The sequence below is a fragment of the Patagioenas fasciata genome, chromosome 4 (assembly GCF_037038585.1).
Source record: "Patagioenas fasciata isolate bPatFas1 chromosome 4, bPatFas1.hap1, whole genome shotgun sequence".
Lineage (NCBI taxonomy): Eukaryota > Metazoa > Chordata > Aves > Columbiformes > Columbidae > Patagioenas > Patagioenas fasciata.
This window is the reverse complement of record NC_092523.1, coordinates 56,701,393-56,719,158: the sequence shown is the minus strand read 5'-3', so window position 1 is coordinate 56,719,158 and position 17,766 is coordinate 56,701,393. Positions and strand designations below refer to the sequence as shown.

Genomic DNA, 17,766 nt, shown 5'->3' with positions numbered 1-17,766 from the left:
AGTGTAATGCTGCATTGTAAGTTAGTATTTCTCTGAAATGTAAACCTCATGTTTGCGTCCTGTTAAATTCCCACATCTAATTAATACTTGTCTAATGTACATGCTACAACCAAGAATGTTCTTTGAGGCTACCTTCATAGTTCTCAATTGGAATTAGAAGTTAATTGCAATATCTTTACGAGACACTAGAGGGAAGCCAAGATATCTCAAGAACCCTCTCTAATAATACAGCTTGCAGTCCTAAACACGAAGATTAAAAAAAAAAAAAAAAAATCCTTAACGTGGCACAGAAAATATCAGTAATACTTACTGTATGTAAAGATGCCAAACAAATTCTTAGTTTACAGAACAGCTTTGCTGTTTCTTTTTCATTGGCACTCTGCATGCTCCAGGCTGTTCCCTCTGGGTGTTCCCTCAGCAGTGCTGAGAGCCTGGGAGCTTTCACAGTTTTAACACTTGATAGTAATCTCATGAAGCATTCAGAGAGTATGATAACTTGGAAATATACACTGTAAATATAGGTGATGAACATATTTTCTTCCTTATTTGCTGTTTGTTACACAGTTGCTCTGGTAATTTCTACTCTGGCCATAATTTTTTTCTGTTATTTTTTTAACCACCCATCACACTAATGAGGCTCTTGGGATGTCTGGTTCAACCCTCTGTGTGGCCTTTCACCAGTGTTGCAAGGACTCACTTCCACCCAGAGTACAGAGGTAAGTCAGATGTAAATATGGTCAGAAAAGCTGGTTTATATCCCTGCTCTGAACTGCAGCTATCAGGCATAGGACTCCTTGAGGGTACCCAAAAAGCTGTGGTCATGTGATTGACTGCCTCTTAAACGTCCTTCTTCCCCTCTCCCAACTTCTTATATTGCCGTCCACATTTGCTGCCAAACAAGTGGCTGTTTACCCCTTTTGCCATGGACTTCATTATCCTCCTTTGGTGTTGACCATATGGGTGCCCTGGTATTTTCTACCCTGGCTCTCAATTCTGTTAAACCAGTACCTTCCTCCCTTACCACCCCATAGTGTGCTGCTTTCTCATCCTGCTGTCTTTTTGGAGCGACGCAAATCAGGGTTAACCATCAGCACACATACCTTAATATATCTGTTTATCTTCACTCTCCAGCAAGAGGAGTAACAAAACAAAACAAAACATTTGATATACAAAATAAGCTGATGGTAACACAATGCCAAAAATAGCTTATTATGTTAAGTGCAAGGGAGAAAAGCCTTGATATAAAGCTTGATTGCAACAACATTTCAATTTACCAATTTAAATACAAGACTTGCATTAAAATATTTCTTGAGATACATCTCTTGCTAAGGTGATTTTTTTGAATTTATATACATGTATCCAGTTGTAACACTTGACAGTAGTCTCATGAAGCATTCAAAGACTGTAACTTGATAAGTACACACTGTATATATGCGTGGTTAATGTCTGTAGGATTTTTTCCTGCAAGGGTTTATAACATTATGTTGAGTACTAGCCTCAGACAGGTGACCAGCCACCTGATACAGTATAAGACCCCCAAGCCCTCCCAAAGTCCCACAGTCTACACCTCCAGTGCTCACTGGATCCAGATGGTGTTGCCTCTTTCTGGTCTGCGAGACTCCACTGTCAGTTCTCCAAAAGTGGAGAAAAACTGCTCCATTTCCTTCTGCAACATGTCATTCCTCTTCTCTGCATCTTCCTTGGCCCGTTCTGCATTACGCATTTTGATTTCTACCATCGTGAATTTCTTCCGCTCTTGGTCCAGCTCTTCATGTAGGGCCATCATTTCTGTCTCCAGGGTGAGATTTCTCTGCTCCAAGCTGCAAAAAGAAGAAATAAAAGCAGACAGCTCCTGAGCAGCACTCCTCACTCACTCAAGCAGAAATGCACACCACAAACTCACTCAGACATGTATCTTTTCATTTACAAAGCTTAGATTGAAGCTATGGTTTGCAGACACACCTCTCAAAAATTCATCAATGAACTGTTCGCACAGGGCAACGTCCTCCATAGCTAATTTAGAAAATGGCCAATAACAGCCACTGGTAAGATGCACGGTAGCAAACAGCTCCACCTATTTCTCCAGGAATAACCTAAGTAAGCCTTTTACTTCTGAAAGTGTTGACACCCAGCTCCCGCTGGCCACCCACCCTAGCAACCTTGTTGTGTGCAAGACTCTGCACTATCCATAGATGACAGAGCTCTCCCTTGCTGCCTTTAACAGGTCTGAGCTGTGAAGGCAAGGCTCAAAGCCGCAGCGCAGTGACAGGACTGTAAGCACAGGTAACTCGCAGATGCAGCACTTCCTCAAGTGGAACAAGGACTTTGGAAAGGAGTTCCAGCAGTTTCCTGATCTCAAAAATTATAGGTAGAATAAACCATGGCACTGCTTTCACTTAAAGGTGATGCCCAGTTGCCCTTCTTAGTCTCTGGAGAACAGGCATCAATTAATGAAAACATAGTGAGAACCTCCTCAATTTGTTACGTCTCCAAGGTTCTGGCTTTGTAGCTTTGGTTTTGCCACCAATGGGATAGTGTGTCACCGACATGGCAAGCAATTGTTCTAACATAAAGCTCTTTGGATCATTATACCTTTGTGAGATAGATGCTGGAGTAGGTTAATTCCAGAAGACTGGAAACTCAGGCACGAGCACCCAATGACTGCAGTTAGTGCAGATTGCAAGTCAAAAGAGGGAAAAATTACTGGATTTAGTCAGCAAAAGGCAGGCAAACAGCAGAACTAAATCATCTTACCTTTTAATCCTTGTCTCATACTCTAGTTTTTGCTTGGCCATCTCTTGCTTCAAGCTGGACACAAGGCTATGCAGAGCACTGTGATTGTTAGTACTGTTGGCCACAAATGTTTCACTGTTATCACTGCTGCTGGTGGCTCGGCTGCTGTGGCCCCCCACGCTCCTTCTGTCACTTTTGTTCTCATAGTCACCCGTGTTAGAGACGTCTTCCTGTGGTGGTCCATCCAACACAGAGTCTTCAAAGTTACCTGCATAAAAGTCCTGCTCAGGGCAGGTGGTGGTGGATGAACGACAGGAGTTGGAGTTCTCAGGGAGTGATATTTCACAGGAGGATGTTGACCAGGTGGCACTGTCCACGCTCTGCTTATCATCAGAGTTCACCATAGAGAACTGCTGGTGGACATTGTCATAGGTAGAAAGCCTGTTGTGCTGGCCTGACTCACTCACCAGCTCCTTCTGCTTGTTGTCCCTCATTGTGACGTAGCCATTGGGCACCCAGCCTGGGGTGCGGCTGTTGAGGGTGTTGCTGTGTCCATCTGTGCTGGAAACACCCATCCGCACCGCTCCGTTCTGCACGCTGTGCGTGCCCATCTTAGTCACCGGTCCTTTCAGGGATGACGTTCTCCTGGTTTGCAGGGCACAGTTTGGTAAGGTCTGGCTCTTCTCAGCGCCCTCCACAGAGCTGCTGAAGGACCCGTTGGTGACTATGCCACTGCCTTTATTAAAAGCAGGATTCTTTTTCACCATGAGCGGCGGGCTTCTGGTGACATCTAGTTTCTGGACGCTGTTCCTGGGGCTATTTGTCTTGCTGCCTGGCTGAGCAGTTGGAGATTCATTGTCCACGCTCCCCCTTTGGGGAGACTCGGGTTTGTCCCACGAGCAGCGCCTCACTGGTGTCTCCTTGGTGTTGTTGTTTTCTTTGTTCTGTAGCTGCCCCACAGCCACTTTCTTTGGCATTTCATTGTTATTGTTGCATACCTCGGGTCCCATCTGAGGCTCTGCATCCCTGGGAAACAGCTCTTCATGTTTGCTAATCATCACTGACATGAGCTGCTGGACTACTACTGTACCTGAAACAAGACACCAAGCATGTGGGCATTAACAGTATGTTTTGTTCAGGGCATAAATCTACTTGATGCCTCATGTTAGTGAACATTCAGCTTATACAAACATTTATGCAATACATCCATCTGCATAACACCCTGAATGTTTAACATGCCTGAAGCACTTCTGGCTACTGGGTTGGATCAATACCACCTATTCTTTCCATCAAACCAAGCCAGCAGGACTCACAGAATCCCTAAGAATAGGAACTTGTTTGCAAAGCTGCTATTACTGTGACAGTAACTGCACCCCAAGAAGATGACAGATGACTGCTTTCAAAACATAATTTTCCCCTTTCCATCTAGTTTGTTTTGTTTTGTTTTGTTTTAAATAAACCCTTAAGATAGTATTTTATTTAGAAATGGCTAACTCCCCTCTCCTCATCTCAAATCTCCATTTGTCTCCCCCACACCAGGTGAGCTGAAGATACATGGGATCCCATCAGTAACCATCATCCTGTGAGGTATTGTTCTCTTTGGGTTCAGTGGTATAAATCACCTCTGTGACACCTCTCTCCAACTCCAATCTGCTGAACAATGCAAAGTACTTCTTGTACTACTTAATGCAAAAGTGTTGGGGGCAAAAAAAGGGCCAGTTTGCTGCTTGAGCAAAAGAAACATTTACAGCAGTTATCCACCAGGCAACTAAGCTCGACAGCAGTGCCAGGGTACGGGTTTGTAGGTACAAACAAAGAGATAGGTGTAAAGTGAAGTGATAGGCAACACGAACACACACACACACACACACAAAAATTTAACTGCCATGAGAGACAGGACAAAACACTTGAGGAGGAAGGAAACAAGACAACTCTTGTGTGTGTTTCTCAAAATACCATGGGGAGGTTGTGTAAAGTGCATAAACTAGGACTTCACTGGCACAGTAGAGCTTGTCTGAGCACCCCCATATCAGACAATCATGGTGCATTTGAGACAAAGATGTACAGAAACCAGGCGGAAGCCACACATGCAGATTTATGGGTATGTGAAGCTGCACAGGTTTGATGATACTCATGCAGAGTCACAGAAAACATACACATAAATTGGACATCTGCCCTTGCAAACCCTTCTGAGTCACCTGCATGACTGAACCATTCTCTGTGACAATGAAGATCCAGACACTGAAGTGGAGAAGATGATTAAAGACCCTCTCCACTTCAGAAGGTCTTCTGGTTTGTCTGAGCTACTGTTCAGACAGCTAACCCTGGGTATTTACTGCTTTCATATACGATCTGGAAACACCATGTCCACAACACCATAATAATTGTGTTGAGAGTTAAAAGGAGGAGAAAGAAATGTGATTTCAGAAAAACAAGTAAATGAACACAGTACACAGGGAATTGTAGTATCTAGGGAAGAGAAAAAGCATCAAACTCACAGAAAAATAGTAAAACCATACATTCTCAAAATATGAACACTGCATTTTTGAGGTGTGGTATAATTTCAGTGCAGGGTCTATGTACAGCTCCAATTTCTGAGAAAGTTATGTAAATCCTGCATATTAAAAGTGCTTGGAGGGAGAAAGGGCATCATACTTTATGGAGAACTAAAGTCAAAAAGCTTAAACTGAGGAAGGAAATATAGGAGGAAACTGTCATGGCCATATTTTTGTCTTAATCACAGAAAAATGCTACAGCTGTGCATTGCTGCATTGTTGTTTACAATGCAGCTGACAATTTGATCACTGTTGCACAGGAAGGTACATAATGTACCTCTGCCTTCTGGGGTATTCTTACATGGGTCACTGCAGTATGAACCTTTACAAACTTTTTTCATCCTTAACAACCACAGGTAAAATATTAACTGCACTCCGACCACATGTGCTGAATCAGAACATGTTATATTTGCAGCAAGTATTGAGAAGAAAAGTACATTTTCACCAAAGTTGCACAATCTCATGCAAAGTCCGTTGGCAACGCTGCACATTCCAGTCACTTATGTAGTAACCTGCACGGTTTAACCCAGCAGATCACTCAGGTTATAAAATTCTGGGTCTATCAAACAGATATATGGAACTTACTGCACATACCACATGGACCTGTAGGTACTGTTAATAAATGTAAAGACATTCCTTATTTCTATTCAAGTGATATACAGTAAGCTCACCCTCCATGATAGTCAGAGGATCTTCCACTTTGGGGCGAAGGATGTTTGGGCCAAAAACGGTAGCCAGATTTTGCACGCTCATTTTGTTTACGCCTGAGTAAGACTGGACTTCATCAAGGAATCTGTGGGGAAGAAAAATACCTTTAAGGAACATATAAAAGGGAAGAAAAAAAAAAATCCAAAGCATGTTTCTTTATATACTTCAAGTATGTCATTCCAAATCCTCATGGAACATATTGAAAGCTCAGTGCTATTCTGAACTTCTTGACCCCAAGAGGGCCAACCGTGTCCCAGGGTGCATCAAGCACAGCATTGCCAGCCAGGCGAGGGAGGTGATTGTCCCGCTCTGCTCTGCACTGGTGCGGCCTCACCTGGAGCACTGTGTGCAGGTCTGGGTACTACAGGATAAAACAGATACTAAGCTACTAGAGAGTGTCCAGAAGAGGGCTAAGAACTTGGTGAAGGGTTTGGAAAGGAAGTGGTATAAGGAGCGGTTAAAGTCACTTGGTTTGTTCAGCCTTGAGGAGACTGATGAGAGACCTCATTGTATTCTATAGCTTCCTCACAACGGGAGGAGGAAGGGCTTGCACTGAACTCTTCTCTCGGTGACCAATGACAGAACCTGAGAGAATGGCAGGAAGATGTGCCAGGGGAGGTTTAGGTTGGACATTAGGAAAAGGTTCTTCACCCAGAGGGTGGTGGAGCGCTGGAACAGGCTCCCCAGGGAGGTGTCGCGGCCCCAACCCTGACAGTGTTCAAAAAGAGACTGGACAATACTCTCAGACACACGGTGTGAGCTGTGGGGCTGTCATATGCAGGGACAAGAGCTGAACTCGATCCTTGTGGGTCCCTTCCAACTCAGGACATTCTATTGTTCTTCAGATTGTCTTCGAAATTATATTAGGCGGGTGCAAAAGGAATTGTGGTTTTTGCATTGTTTAAATTTGCCATTTGGTACTGGAATACATTCTTAAATACATTTGGTTATGTTATACATTATTTTAATGCACTTTTCTCGCTTTATTGGTTTTTTTTACTGACTTATTACTTGCTATTTATTTTATACTTATTTTAGGCTACGGAAATAGTGTTAGACAAAAAGCAAATTGAGCAGGTTTTTTTATTCAAGTTCAAAATGGGTTGCAAAGCAGCAGAGACAACTCACAACATCAACACCACATTTGGCCCAGGAACTGCTAACGAACGTACAGTGCAGTGGTGGTTCAAGAAGTTTTGCAAAGGAGACGAGAGCCTTGAAGGCGAGGAGCGCAATGGCCGGCCACTGGAAGGTGACAACGACCAATGGAGAGCAATCATCAAAGCTGATCCTATTACAACTACACGAGAAATTGTTGAAGAACTCAATACCGACCATTCTATGGTCATTCAGCATTTGAAACAAATTGGAAAGGTGAAAAAGCTCGATAAGTGGGTGCCTCATGAGCTAACCAAAAATAAAAAATCATCATTCTGAAGTGTCGTCTTCTCTTATTCTACACAACAACAATGAACCATTTCTTGATCAGATTGTGATGTGCAACGAAAAGTGGATTTTATACGACAGCTGGTAACAACCAGCTCAGTGGCTCGACCAAGAAGAACCTCCAAAGCACTTCCCAAAGCCAAAATTGCACCAAAAAGGTTCATGGTCACTGTTTGGTTGTCTGAAGCCACTCTTATCCACTACAGTTGCCCAAATCCCAGAGAAATCGTCACACCCGAGAAGTCTGCTCAGCAAATTGATGAGATGCACCAAAAACTGCAACACCTGCAGACTGCATTGGTCAACAGAAAGGACCTGATTCTTCTCCACGACAACACCCCACCACACATTGCACAACTGACACTTCAGAAGTTGAACTAATTGGGCTATGAAGTTTTGCCTCATCTGCCATATTCACCTGACCTCTAACCAACCAAAAACCACTTCTTCAAGCGTCTTCACAACCTTGCGTGGGGAAAACGCTTCCACAACCAGGAAGTTACAGAAAACGTCTTCCCAGAGTTCTTTGAATCTGAAGCACAGATTTTTACGCTACAGGAATAAACAAACTTACTTCTCATTGGTAAAAATGTGTTGCTTGTAATGGTTGCTGTTTTGATTAATAAAGATGTGTTTGAGCCTACTTATAATCGTTCAAAATTTACAGTCCAAAACTGCAGTTAGTTTTGCACCAACCTAATACATTGATAACACCATTTAAATCTCAATCTGGAATGACAAGATAACTCTGTTAAAGATCGTAGTATTAATCAGCATAATTAATCAACTACTTGGCTCATAAAATATCCTCAAAATGCAAACTTTCAATTAAAACCAAGTTAGTTTTGTTTGTTTCATGTGTATGTATATGTGTGTGTGTCTCTGTGTGTGTTTTGTTTTGTTTTGTTTTGTTTTGTTTTGTTTGGTTGTTTTGTTTTGGTTTTGATGCTGGGAACTTCCTAGAAAGTCACAAGTTGCAACTGTGTATGACATATTATTAAGATCTTAGATTTTTCCACAAAACTTATTCTGTATACTGCAAGACATACACAGTTTTCAAGGATATCACACTTCAGGAGTACGCAGCCAAGGCAAATAACTGCAGTTCGAAATGGGAAAACCAGAGTCCTATAAAGAGGACAGAATATATTGACTTCCACCTTCTTGCATTTCTTGCTGAGTACAGCCTGCTTCTAAAAGGAAACACATAAATATGCATCATGATAGAGCAAACCAGTCATTAGTCATGCAGTAAACCTGTATTTTTAGTGTATTTACTGAAGTTCACCAATCCTCTGACTTTTTGAATAATGCTTTTCCTTTAAGGCACATACACAGACAGGTTTGTCTGTCAGCTCACAATTATAAATACCATTGTGATGTCCTTGCAAGAGCACTTACCTACAGATATATTTCAGTAGATTATAATTGGCAGCTGGCAGGCTCTTCACTTGTTTCACCAGTTCATTCAGGCCCTTTGAGTGGTTTAAGAAGAAAAAAAAAATGAGTGGAATGGTACCATTTCTTAGTATTTCACCAGAGATTCAAAAATTGTCAGCAATTCCAATTACAAGACAATGAACACATCACTGAAATTGCAGCATTAAATGCTCTGTATAAGTTACCATCAGGAACAACCTGTAGAACCTATTTGGATGGGGAAAGCTGTATTCAGCTAACAAGGATTAGCTCTGGATAAATATTAATAAACAAGTAAATAACTTGGTTTCATCCTGTCTTTCCCTTCTCTTTCCCTCTTTTTTCTTTTGTTTTTTTTTTGACCAGCAGCTCTGTTCCTCCTGCTGATAATAAGGATGAGGCTTCTAGGACCATTTCTGCTTTGAACTAATTGGAATTTTCATATGAGACACTCCTTTGGTATTTTACTTAGCTCCCCTGCATGCTAGATGCACATCAATAAAAAGTTATTTCAGTTTGTGCCCACCCTGGGAATGGGACAAGCAGGATACTACACACTATCTTCTGTACCCCGTGGAAACAGCCCCTGGCTACACACCTTACCAACAAACAACTTCAGATTATCTTCCAGTATCAGGTTTGGGTACTTTGCCAGCATCAGTGGTGTTTTGATTACAGTATGTTATGAAAACAAATGAAAATTCGGTTGGGTGGATCAAAATAGTGCACAAGTTTGCTGGTTGTGGGCTCAGAAAGGAAACAAGATGCACAGCTCTCTGCCTTAACAGTGACTGCACTTTTAACTTCTGCGTGGGCAAAGATCACCTGAAAGTCTAGGCAGAGAGCCTTATAGCAGGACTGCTAAATCACCATGAAGTGGATTAAAGTCGTTTATCATCGATAGTACTAATTTTTCACAAACTGCCAGCACTCATTCCAGCACCAGGAGGCCACTGAAATTTGAATGTTGCTTTCAAAATTAATTTAATAAAGTGCTTTGTGGCACAGTTGCAGAAGAACTACATGAACACACTCTGGACTACACCAATATAAAATGAGAAAAAAATTCATCTGAAAATATCACTGCAAGTATAGCTGCATGATGACTAACTGCAGAGCTCTCAGGTGGCTTTATGCTGGATCTGTCAATGATTAGGGATGTATTCAACATGCACAAGCAAATACCTGCAGCTTCAGCTCTGAGGATCCCCTGCCATAACTTGTGCAAAGAGCATCTTAAATTAAACCAGCTGAACAGCCAAATCCCACCTTTGCAAGCAGCTGACACAGACTTGTGAAGGCTGGTAAAGAAACCAGTCTCATTTCAGTGGGTGTCAAGAGATCATGACCATGAAAGACAGTTTGCCACAGATCACCCCCCATCCCCCCACCCCGCAATTCCATCAGATGGGAACAACCTCCACCGCTGGGGTTGGCAGTCATTAACTGAAGGCTCAGAAAGGAGAGACAGTCTGTTAGAAAACAGTGCTTCCTACTCAATTCATTAGAAGATTAGGTAAGAAAGGTTCCAGTTCTAGCAGGATTTGAAATGTCAAAAAGGAATTAAACAGAAATAACCCCATGAGAAAGTTAGACTGAAATCAACAGAACGAGCCTATTTGTGTTTACTTCAAAAAGAAAAATACGGGGGTTGACCTCATTACCGTAAGAACACAGAACAATTTAAAAACAAGCACTCAGTTTCTTGTGTCTTCTGACTAATACACAGTAGGGTCATGCTCACTGCAGCGCACGTACTGCCAGTCAAAACCCTTATTTTGCTGATCTGTATTATGCAGACTTAAGATTGAGTCTGGAAGGTGGGCTGCTTCCAGAGATCTTTCTGAGACCTCATTCAATGATAGGCAATGAATCGAGAGTCCTTTGGCCTTCAAACGGAAAAAGCTGGCATGCTATGATACTTAGAAGAAAATGATCCCTGATTTAATGGCAAGAGTTGGGCAGCACTAATAAGAGCCTTCCTTTTACAGTGCAGAATGATAATCCATGAAAATACAAGTCTCTTCCATACAAAATGGAAGCTATTGACTACAATAATGTTTATTTGAACCAGATTCAGTGATGTGCAATAAATAAAGCTATGCCTTTATTTAGGCTTCCAAATGACCTAGGCGAAAAAAAAATTCATATAAAACCAGCCTCAATTAATAGATGCAGATCTTAAATTAGCATAGTTAATTACCAGCTTCTCTCCTCCTCAAAATCAGAACAGCCTTTTATTTCTTCTTACTCAAGTTGCCAACTCACCGTTTCTTCCTCCTTGCTGAGCATTTTGGCACAGGAAAGAAAATCGTCGTATTTTGCATACGGTATGACTGGTTCTGGGAGTTCCCTTAGGTACAGCTTAAGCAGTGATGCCACCGTGTGCACATCTGTATTGCTGTTGGGTTGGAATACAAAAAGTCACTACTGTGAATCAGGATAATACTGTGCGATTGACAGGCTAAAAACTGCCACTTTTTCGTTGTCACCCCAGATTTTACTCTTCAGCAGTATATACATTCAATCAATTTAATCATATCTAGTATGTGTTGTTTTGTTTTTCTGATAAAGAGCTTGGGATACCTGCAAGCAAGGGTCTGTCAACTCTGCTGATTTATTACTATAAATAAATACACATAGAGCCCCTATTTGCATGCACAGGTATTGAGAAGATCCTGGCTCTGACTGACAGGCATCTCACATCAGGCACACAACATTCATCTTAATCGATGTTTTTCATTTTCACCTAACCCAGAAACCAGCAATCATAATTACACAGTGGGATTATTCTCCTACCAGATGGTCTCAGCTGCCAAAACATCCCAGCATGTCTCAATTCCACTGTGTCACTATCTCCTCTGGTATCAGTATTAAGTAAGCAGGTCTTAACAGAGACCATATATGCCACACATTTAGTTGAAACTTGCCCAACTCCATTAGTTTTCCCTGGCATGCATCTTTTTCCTGCAGACTCGCACAAAATTACTGCTGTGCCAATTAGTTGGAGCATTACACCAAAAACCTGGAGGTACTTTACGTGCAGAACCGTAAATCCATGAGAAATGAGTTTTAGATCTGTCCTGTACGAAGTAAGCCAAGGCATTGCAAGCCACTCAACTCAGAAAATGTCTGAGTGCTAGCACAACAGGCAGCATCACAGGGCTGACAGTCAAAGACCCCGTATGACATATGCTTTTGCATAATTACATTTGCCGAAATTTAAGGTTCTTTTTTTTCTACAGCTAGTAGGAGCCTAGGTTGTTTGTCAGGCATGTAAGAAGATGGAGAGAAAGAGCAAAATCACAAGGTCCAAGTATGCAATAAAACTTGCTTAAATGTTTCCGAGGTTTGTGAAGTTACACTGCGGTAACTGAGGAGTACTTCTGTGAAAAGAAAGGAATAGAAATAGATAAAAACTGGAAGTTAGCATGAAGCAATCTCTCTTGTGTTAACTTTTGAGTCCATGTCTGGGTTTAGCTAATCAGATATTTCCTCAAATCTTCCCTTACTGGAATGTTTTGCATGCTTTCCTTGGTTCTGACGGAGTTGCACTGCAAGCTGATGTCCGTCCCTCCGACTTCAGAAAAATCCAAAAACCAGATACTAAATTATGCTGATTTCATTCACAGGAAACAGAAAATGCACAGACATCCCTACAATGTTCATTACTGTGTATTTTCTTTTTAAGTCTTCACACTTATAACAGTTTTTAAATGCACAGTCTCTCAAAGGGAACCACTGGTATTTGATGCATTTCAGCTTTGGTAGGGGTATGTTAATCATTATTTCGGAATGATCTTTTAAAACAATAATGGCTTTTACTAAGTTAAATCTTAACAAGAATGATGGGAACAATCTTAGCTTAATGCAGTCTGGTATAAGCAATCTAAGTCAAAACAGGAGAAATGATAAAGCATTTTTTATATAATACTTAAAGGTTAACCACCACCACGCTTGTCAAAATAAATTCCAAGAAACATTTCTATTTTTATCATACATAATTCCCAGTCAAAATTCAAATGTATGAATTACTTATTATTATTTAAACACAGAAACTCCCCAGGCACTGCTGAAGAACTGAACCACATCATTCCAGAGACTACCGGCATAAAACTAGAGATGCCTTTCCAAAATACAAGATTCAAACAGGCTGAATGAGAGGAACTACTGAAGAACAACTAAAAGCTTGTGCACAAGTCTCCCAGTGAAGGGATTAAGCAATATCACCTTCCTTTCCTTCTACTGCCAGGATCATGCTTTGTGCAGTATGTAAGAATAATTTCACACTGGTCACCTGGTGTGAGGTGGAATACTTGCTCCTTGAGGGCACAGCAGATGGAGGATAAAAAGGCTGAAGAAGAAAACGAAAAGCCCTGAAAACTGCTGCAAACTTGTAGACTTTAGCCTTTCCATGTGAAGTACTGACAGTTTTAGCACTGCAAAGGCTTGAGTGCTAAAACTGTGGCTCTGCCAAAGAAGAACTCAGAGAGAAATGGGAAAGCAGGATGCTGAGGAGCAAGCAAACAATAAAAAGTCTTGTATTCTCAGACTAACCCCCTGAAGTACGTGCTGCACATGCGTCTACAGAAAGGTGCTTTCTGAGCTGGGGTTAGAAACCAAGCTCCCCATTAGTACATGGGGACACATTCGCAATTCCTAAGATTTATACTTTTAAAAATTTCCGTTTTCTTCTGCTGGCCAAATACTGCAGACTGCCACAAGATGGTGTGATTGCAAAAGAAGATTTTGGAATGATGCCTTTTTTTTTCCCAACTGTACTGGAACACTGCTTGGGACTTTATCTATATAAAAATCACCACACATGGTGATTTGGTAGCATAAACATACATACACACACATACTGCCCACAGAGCTCTTTAGAACAATTGGAATTTCTTATTCTATTAACTGTTAGACAAAGGGTAGAAACGTTCTTCTTTCAGTGTCAACATGGGTATAAAAATACAACAATATTTTTATAATTAACTAGAATAGTTTCATGTAATCCGACACCTGTTTAGATTCTGCAGTTTACTATTTTTGTTTCCACCTTTTGTTTTAAATTACAGAGGGAAATCTAACAATGGCGGATTCCAGTTTTAACCCATCTGAATTTCAGGCGTTTCAATCCACAGATACCATTAAGCCCATTTCAGGCACAGGGGAGAGCTGTGCGTTTCAAAGGCATGCCCAACTGCAAGTGCTCTTGAGGATCAGGAACATTTATTTCCCTTTACGGGCTGTAGTGCTGTACCCACATTTTAAGTCAACCAACAGCACTAATATATCTGCCTTGAGGGCATTTGTGTAATTTGTAATACACACATCTTTTCCTGGACTTTTTCCAGCTACAACTTACCAGTTTAAGAAAATAAAATAACAATTATTTTGCTGTTCAAACTTGGTCTAACATTCTAGGACCATTACAGCTACAGAAACTTAATGATTAGACCTATCTTGATATTTCTTTTGCTGTCTGACAGTGTAATATCAAAGTGTTGCATGATTACACATTCATAATTAACATGATTAAAAGCATTCATTAACAGGCATTAAAAAAGAGTATTTCAATTTCAGCAGAAACTCCTCTTATGTAAATTGGAACAATCCTCATTAATTGAGGCGGACTTTCTCCAAACGCACAAGGAATAATTACAAGCTTGAAATAGGAATGACAAAGCATGAAACAGAAAATTGAACACAACACGAAGCATCATCAAGCTGAGAAACAGTCTATTCCAGTATGTTGTGCTGGAAAGTCTGAGGAAGACTACTTACCTCACTTAAACATTAATACTGCTTTTGGTTTCCAAAGGAGCATCCCCCACACAAAAGCATTACAAATGCAAATGCACCACAGCCTCTCCTCAGTCATCAGACTACAAGTATTCAAAGCCCCATTCATCTGAGCCTTGTCATTCATATCCCTCACAGCATTGCTGTTTTGACAGCACTTTCCTTTGTGATCCCACAGCCACTGTGGAAGTGGCTGTCAGACCGATTACACTGCCTGGAGTTTTTCACCCTCTCTACCATAAAAAAAAAAAAATTATGCCCAGCAAGTCTGGCAGGTCGCCAGAAATCCAAACATAACCCTCACACGGACAAGCAGACCGTGTGTTCAGAGAGTCAGCGCTTCAGAGCACAAAGCCAACCAGCTCCTCATCAGCTCTCAGAGAGGAAATACAACAGGGCAAGGTCACATTACAAAAAGATTAATGCTGTGCCAAAAATAGCTCTAGACCACGATGACACATAAACAGTTTGCATGAAGAACAAACAGTAGGGAACAACAAGCTGTGCGGCTATAATTCAATTTAGGAGTTCTGGTAATAAAAAAACAAAGAGAACAATGCAGTTCAAACAGTTTGTGTATCAGTACCTTGCAGAATTACTAGAATTACAGCTCCCTCAACTCAATCCTAGAAACACAGAGTGTCCCTCACCAATTTATCCTGTACCCACCACGTTTGGTGACCGTGTCCTCTTCCAGAGCAGCTCACTCAGACCAGTAAAGATGTTTTCCTGACACAGGAGAATGAGTTCTGAACTGGCTGCCCAGCACACACCTTTGCTGCCAGCCTGTAGAGAGCTTAAGTGAGATGCTAGAGCCACAGAGAAACCAGTGGTGAAACACTGAGAGACCACCATCAAAGGAATATTCCAAATGTGCTAACTAGGTACAGAGAGAATCGAAGTATTGATACTGCTGGGAAGCCAGCACGCAGAGGCTGGGAGGGCAAAGCTTGCATTCACTAACACTACAGTGAATCAGGACTGGCTCGACTGATTCTGGGAGTGAGGCTTTGGTCCAGAAATTCAAAGGTCGTGTCAAACACATAAAATACCTGTTTCTATGTCCTATGTGATTTTTGTTGCCCTGTGCAGGTATCTTCAAATCATTACTCTCTACGTAATGTTCCTATATATCATGTATCTAGTACAAGCAGTACTGTGCATAATCTGAGTACCAGCTGATATTTTGCCTACATGTGAAACATGTATGAAAGCCTTTACCAATTTAAGTCCTGAGCTGTCTGTCTTCCCCTCCCTGCTGCTGCAAGAGCCTGGCTCTACTTGGAGTTAACAGCGATCTCGAATTTCATTTTTCTGTTTAGACAGAGAAAATACCCAAACACATATTCTGCTCCTTTATCCTTGTGCTCATGGTTTTTAGAATCCATGGTACCTTCCAAGAACCCATTCATGGGGGAAGCACCACAAGGAATGCTGGAGATTGACAGATTCTGTTTCCAAGTCAGACCTCCACTTCAGTGATTGTAACAGCAGTCAATTAATTCAGGTTAGAGATTGGTACATTAAAAGCAGCAATGAAGACAGCAATTCAGGACAGACAAATGAAAAGACAAACTCTACAGAATGACGTTAAAAATTACTTAAGCAATATAGGTCATTAAAAAGAGACCCAAGTGATTTCAGGTAAAGTGGGCATAGGCCTAAGAGAGAGACAAGTTCCCGTCAGAAAACAAATCAACCAGCTCCAATGAATATGTTGCTAAACTATTTTATCATTTGATAGGTTGTACAGAAAGGCTGTTAAGTTTCTGCAGAAGTTTTGCAGGGATTGCAAGTACATATAAAACATGAAAACCACCACAAATAAACTACCTGTTCTTGTTTACTGGAAGAGGAAGCCTCAAATCCTGCAAGTCCTGTGTAAGGATGCTTTAAAACCATGCTCTCAGACCTTCCACATACTAATAAAATGTCATCCTTTCTTAAGGTGATCATGGCCATCTAAGACGTCATTTGTCACTGGCAAGTGAAATACATGGCTGCTTAAGAACAAAACAACAAAAAAACCCAATGAACCAACCAAAAAAAAACAAAAACAAAAACCACAATAAACACAGCTGACACACCAACTCCATTTCTGAAACTGAAATTCATGCAAAGCTTCTACAACTGCTCATTCACTGCCAGTAGCTAAAGCCACGCTCTCCTACAGCAGGACACCAATTAAACTGATTTAATGACCCTTGCATCATGCTAGAAATGTGTCTCTTACCACGGATTTAATTGCTCAACTAGATGTTTTAAGTTGTGCCATATGTAGGTTTATTTCTGCTAGCTGGTTAGAAAGAGGCCTGGAATTAGAAATAACGTGGAAGTGGCTCCAGAGGCATAACTGAGGAGCAGATTGTAAGGATCAGGGAAGGAAGCCTGGAACAGGTAGAAACAAACTGGGATTTTCTCAGGCCTAAGGCCATTTGTGTTCAGCAAAAACCAGCTTTCTAGTAAAGACTTAATCACAGCATCACAGTATGTTTGGGATTGGAAGGGACCTCAAAAGATCATCTAGTCCAATCCCCCTGCTGGAGCAGGAACGCCTAGGTGAGGTCGCACAGGAATGTGTCCAGGCGGGCTTTGAATGTCTCCAGGGAAGGAGACTCCACAACCCCCCTGGGCAGCCTGTTCCAGTGCTTGCATACAAACGTTTTGTTTAGGGATTCCTACACTCTCCCGCTAGGAAGGGAAGAAAAATGCTTACTTTGGGGAACTATCTGCTTCTAAACAAAGAAAATATTACATACAGGCTTATATTTGGAAATAAAACAATGATTTTCATAACCAGTGAATTTCAAGTCCATGTCTAGTTATGGTCTCCACAGTGCCAGTGCAGACTATAGCCACACACAGCTCTGTTTTCTTGCATTCACCAACATTTAGAAACATTCTTTAATCTCTAGAAGAGAATGAGAGTTGTGCATATGGTACTTCTCACCTTGAGGACATTACATTAGTACCATCCTCATCATTGTCCTATTTGGTTTGACAGTCCCAGTGATTAAATGAACATACCCAGTTCTATATTCTGGGTTATTTGGCTCTAGTATATAATATTTCACATTTGCTGGCTATCACATACTGCCACTTAAAT

The 17,766-nt window shown here is 41.3% G+C and overlaps 1 protein-coding gene across 9 annotated transcripts in view; it reads right to left on the bottom strand.

Moving 5' to 3' along the window:
• Positions 1–1,097: 1,097 nt before the first annotated feature.
• Positions 1,098–17,766, bottom strand: part of ARHGAP24 (Rho GTPase activating protein 24) — a 204,797-nt gene continuing 188,128 nt past the window's right edge. For all 9 annotated transcript variants that reach the window (XM_065837033.2, XM_065837037.2, XM_065837039.2 and 6 more), the window contains 5 exons: positions 11,130–11,262; positions 8,844–8,917; positions 5,960–6,081; positions 2,755–3,823; positions 1,098–1,820 (listed from right to left, as the gene is read on the bottom strand). In XM_065837033.2, coding sequence (XP_065693105.2) covers positions 1,577–1,820; positions 2,755–3,823; positions 5,960–6,081; positions 8,844–8,917; positions 11,130–11,262 — 1,642 coding nt within the window. In that variant the 3' untranslated portion in view covers positions 1,098–1,576. The remainder of the gene's footprint in view (positions 1,821–2,754; positions 3,824–5,959; positions 6,082–8,843; positions 8,918–11,129; positions 11,263–17,766) is intronic.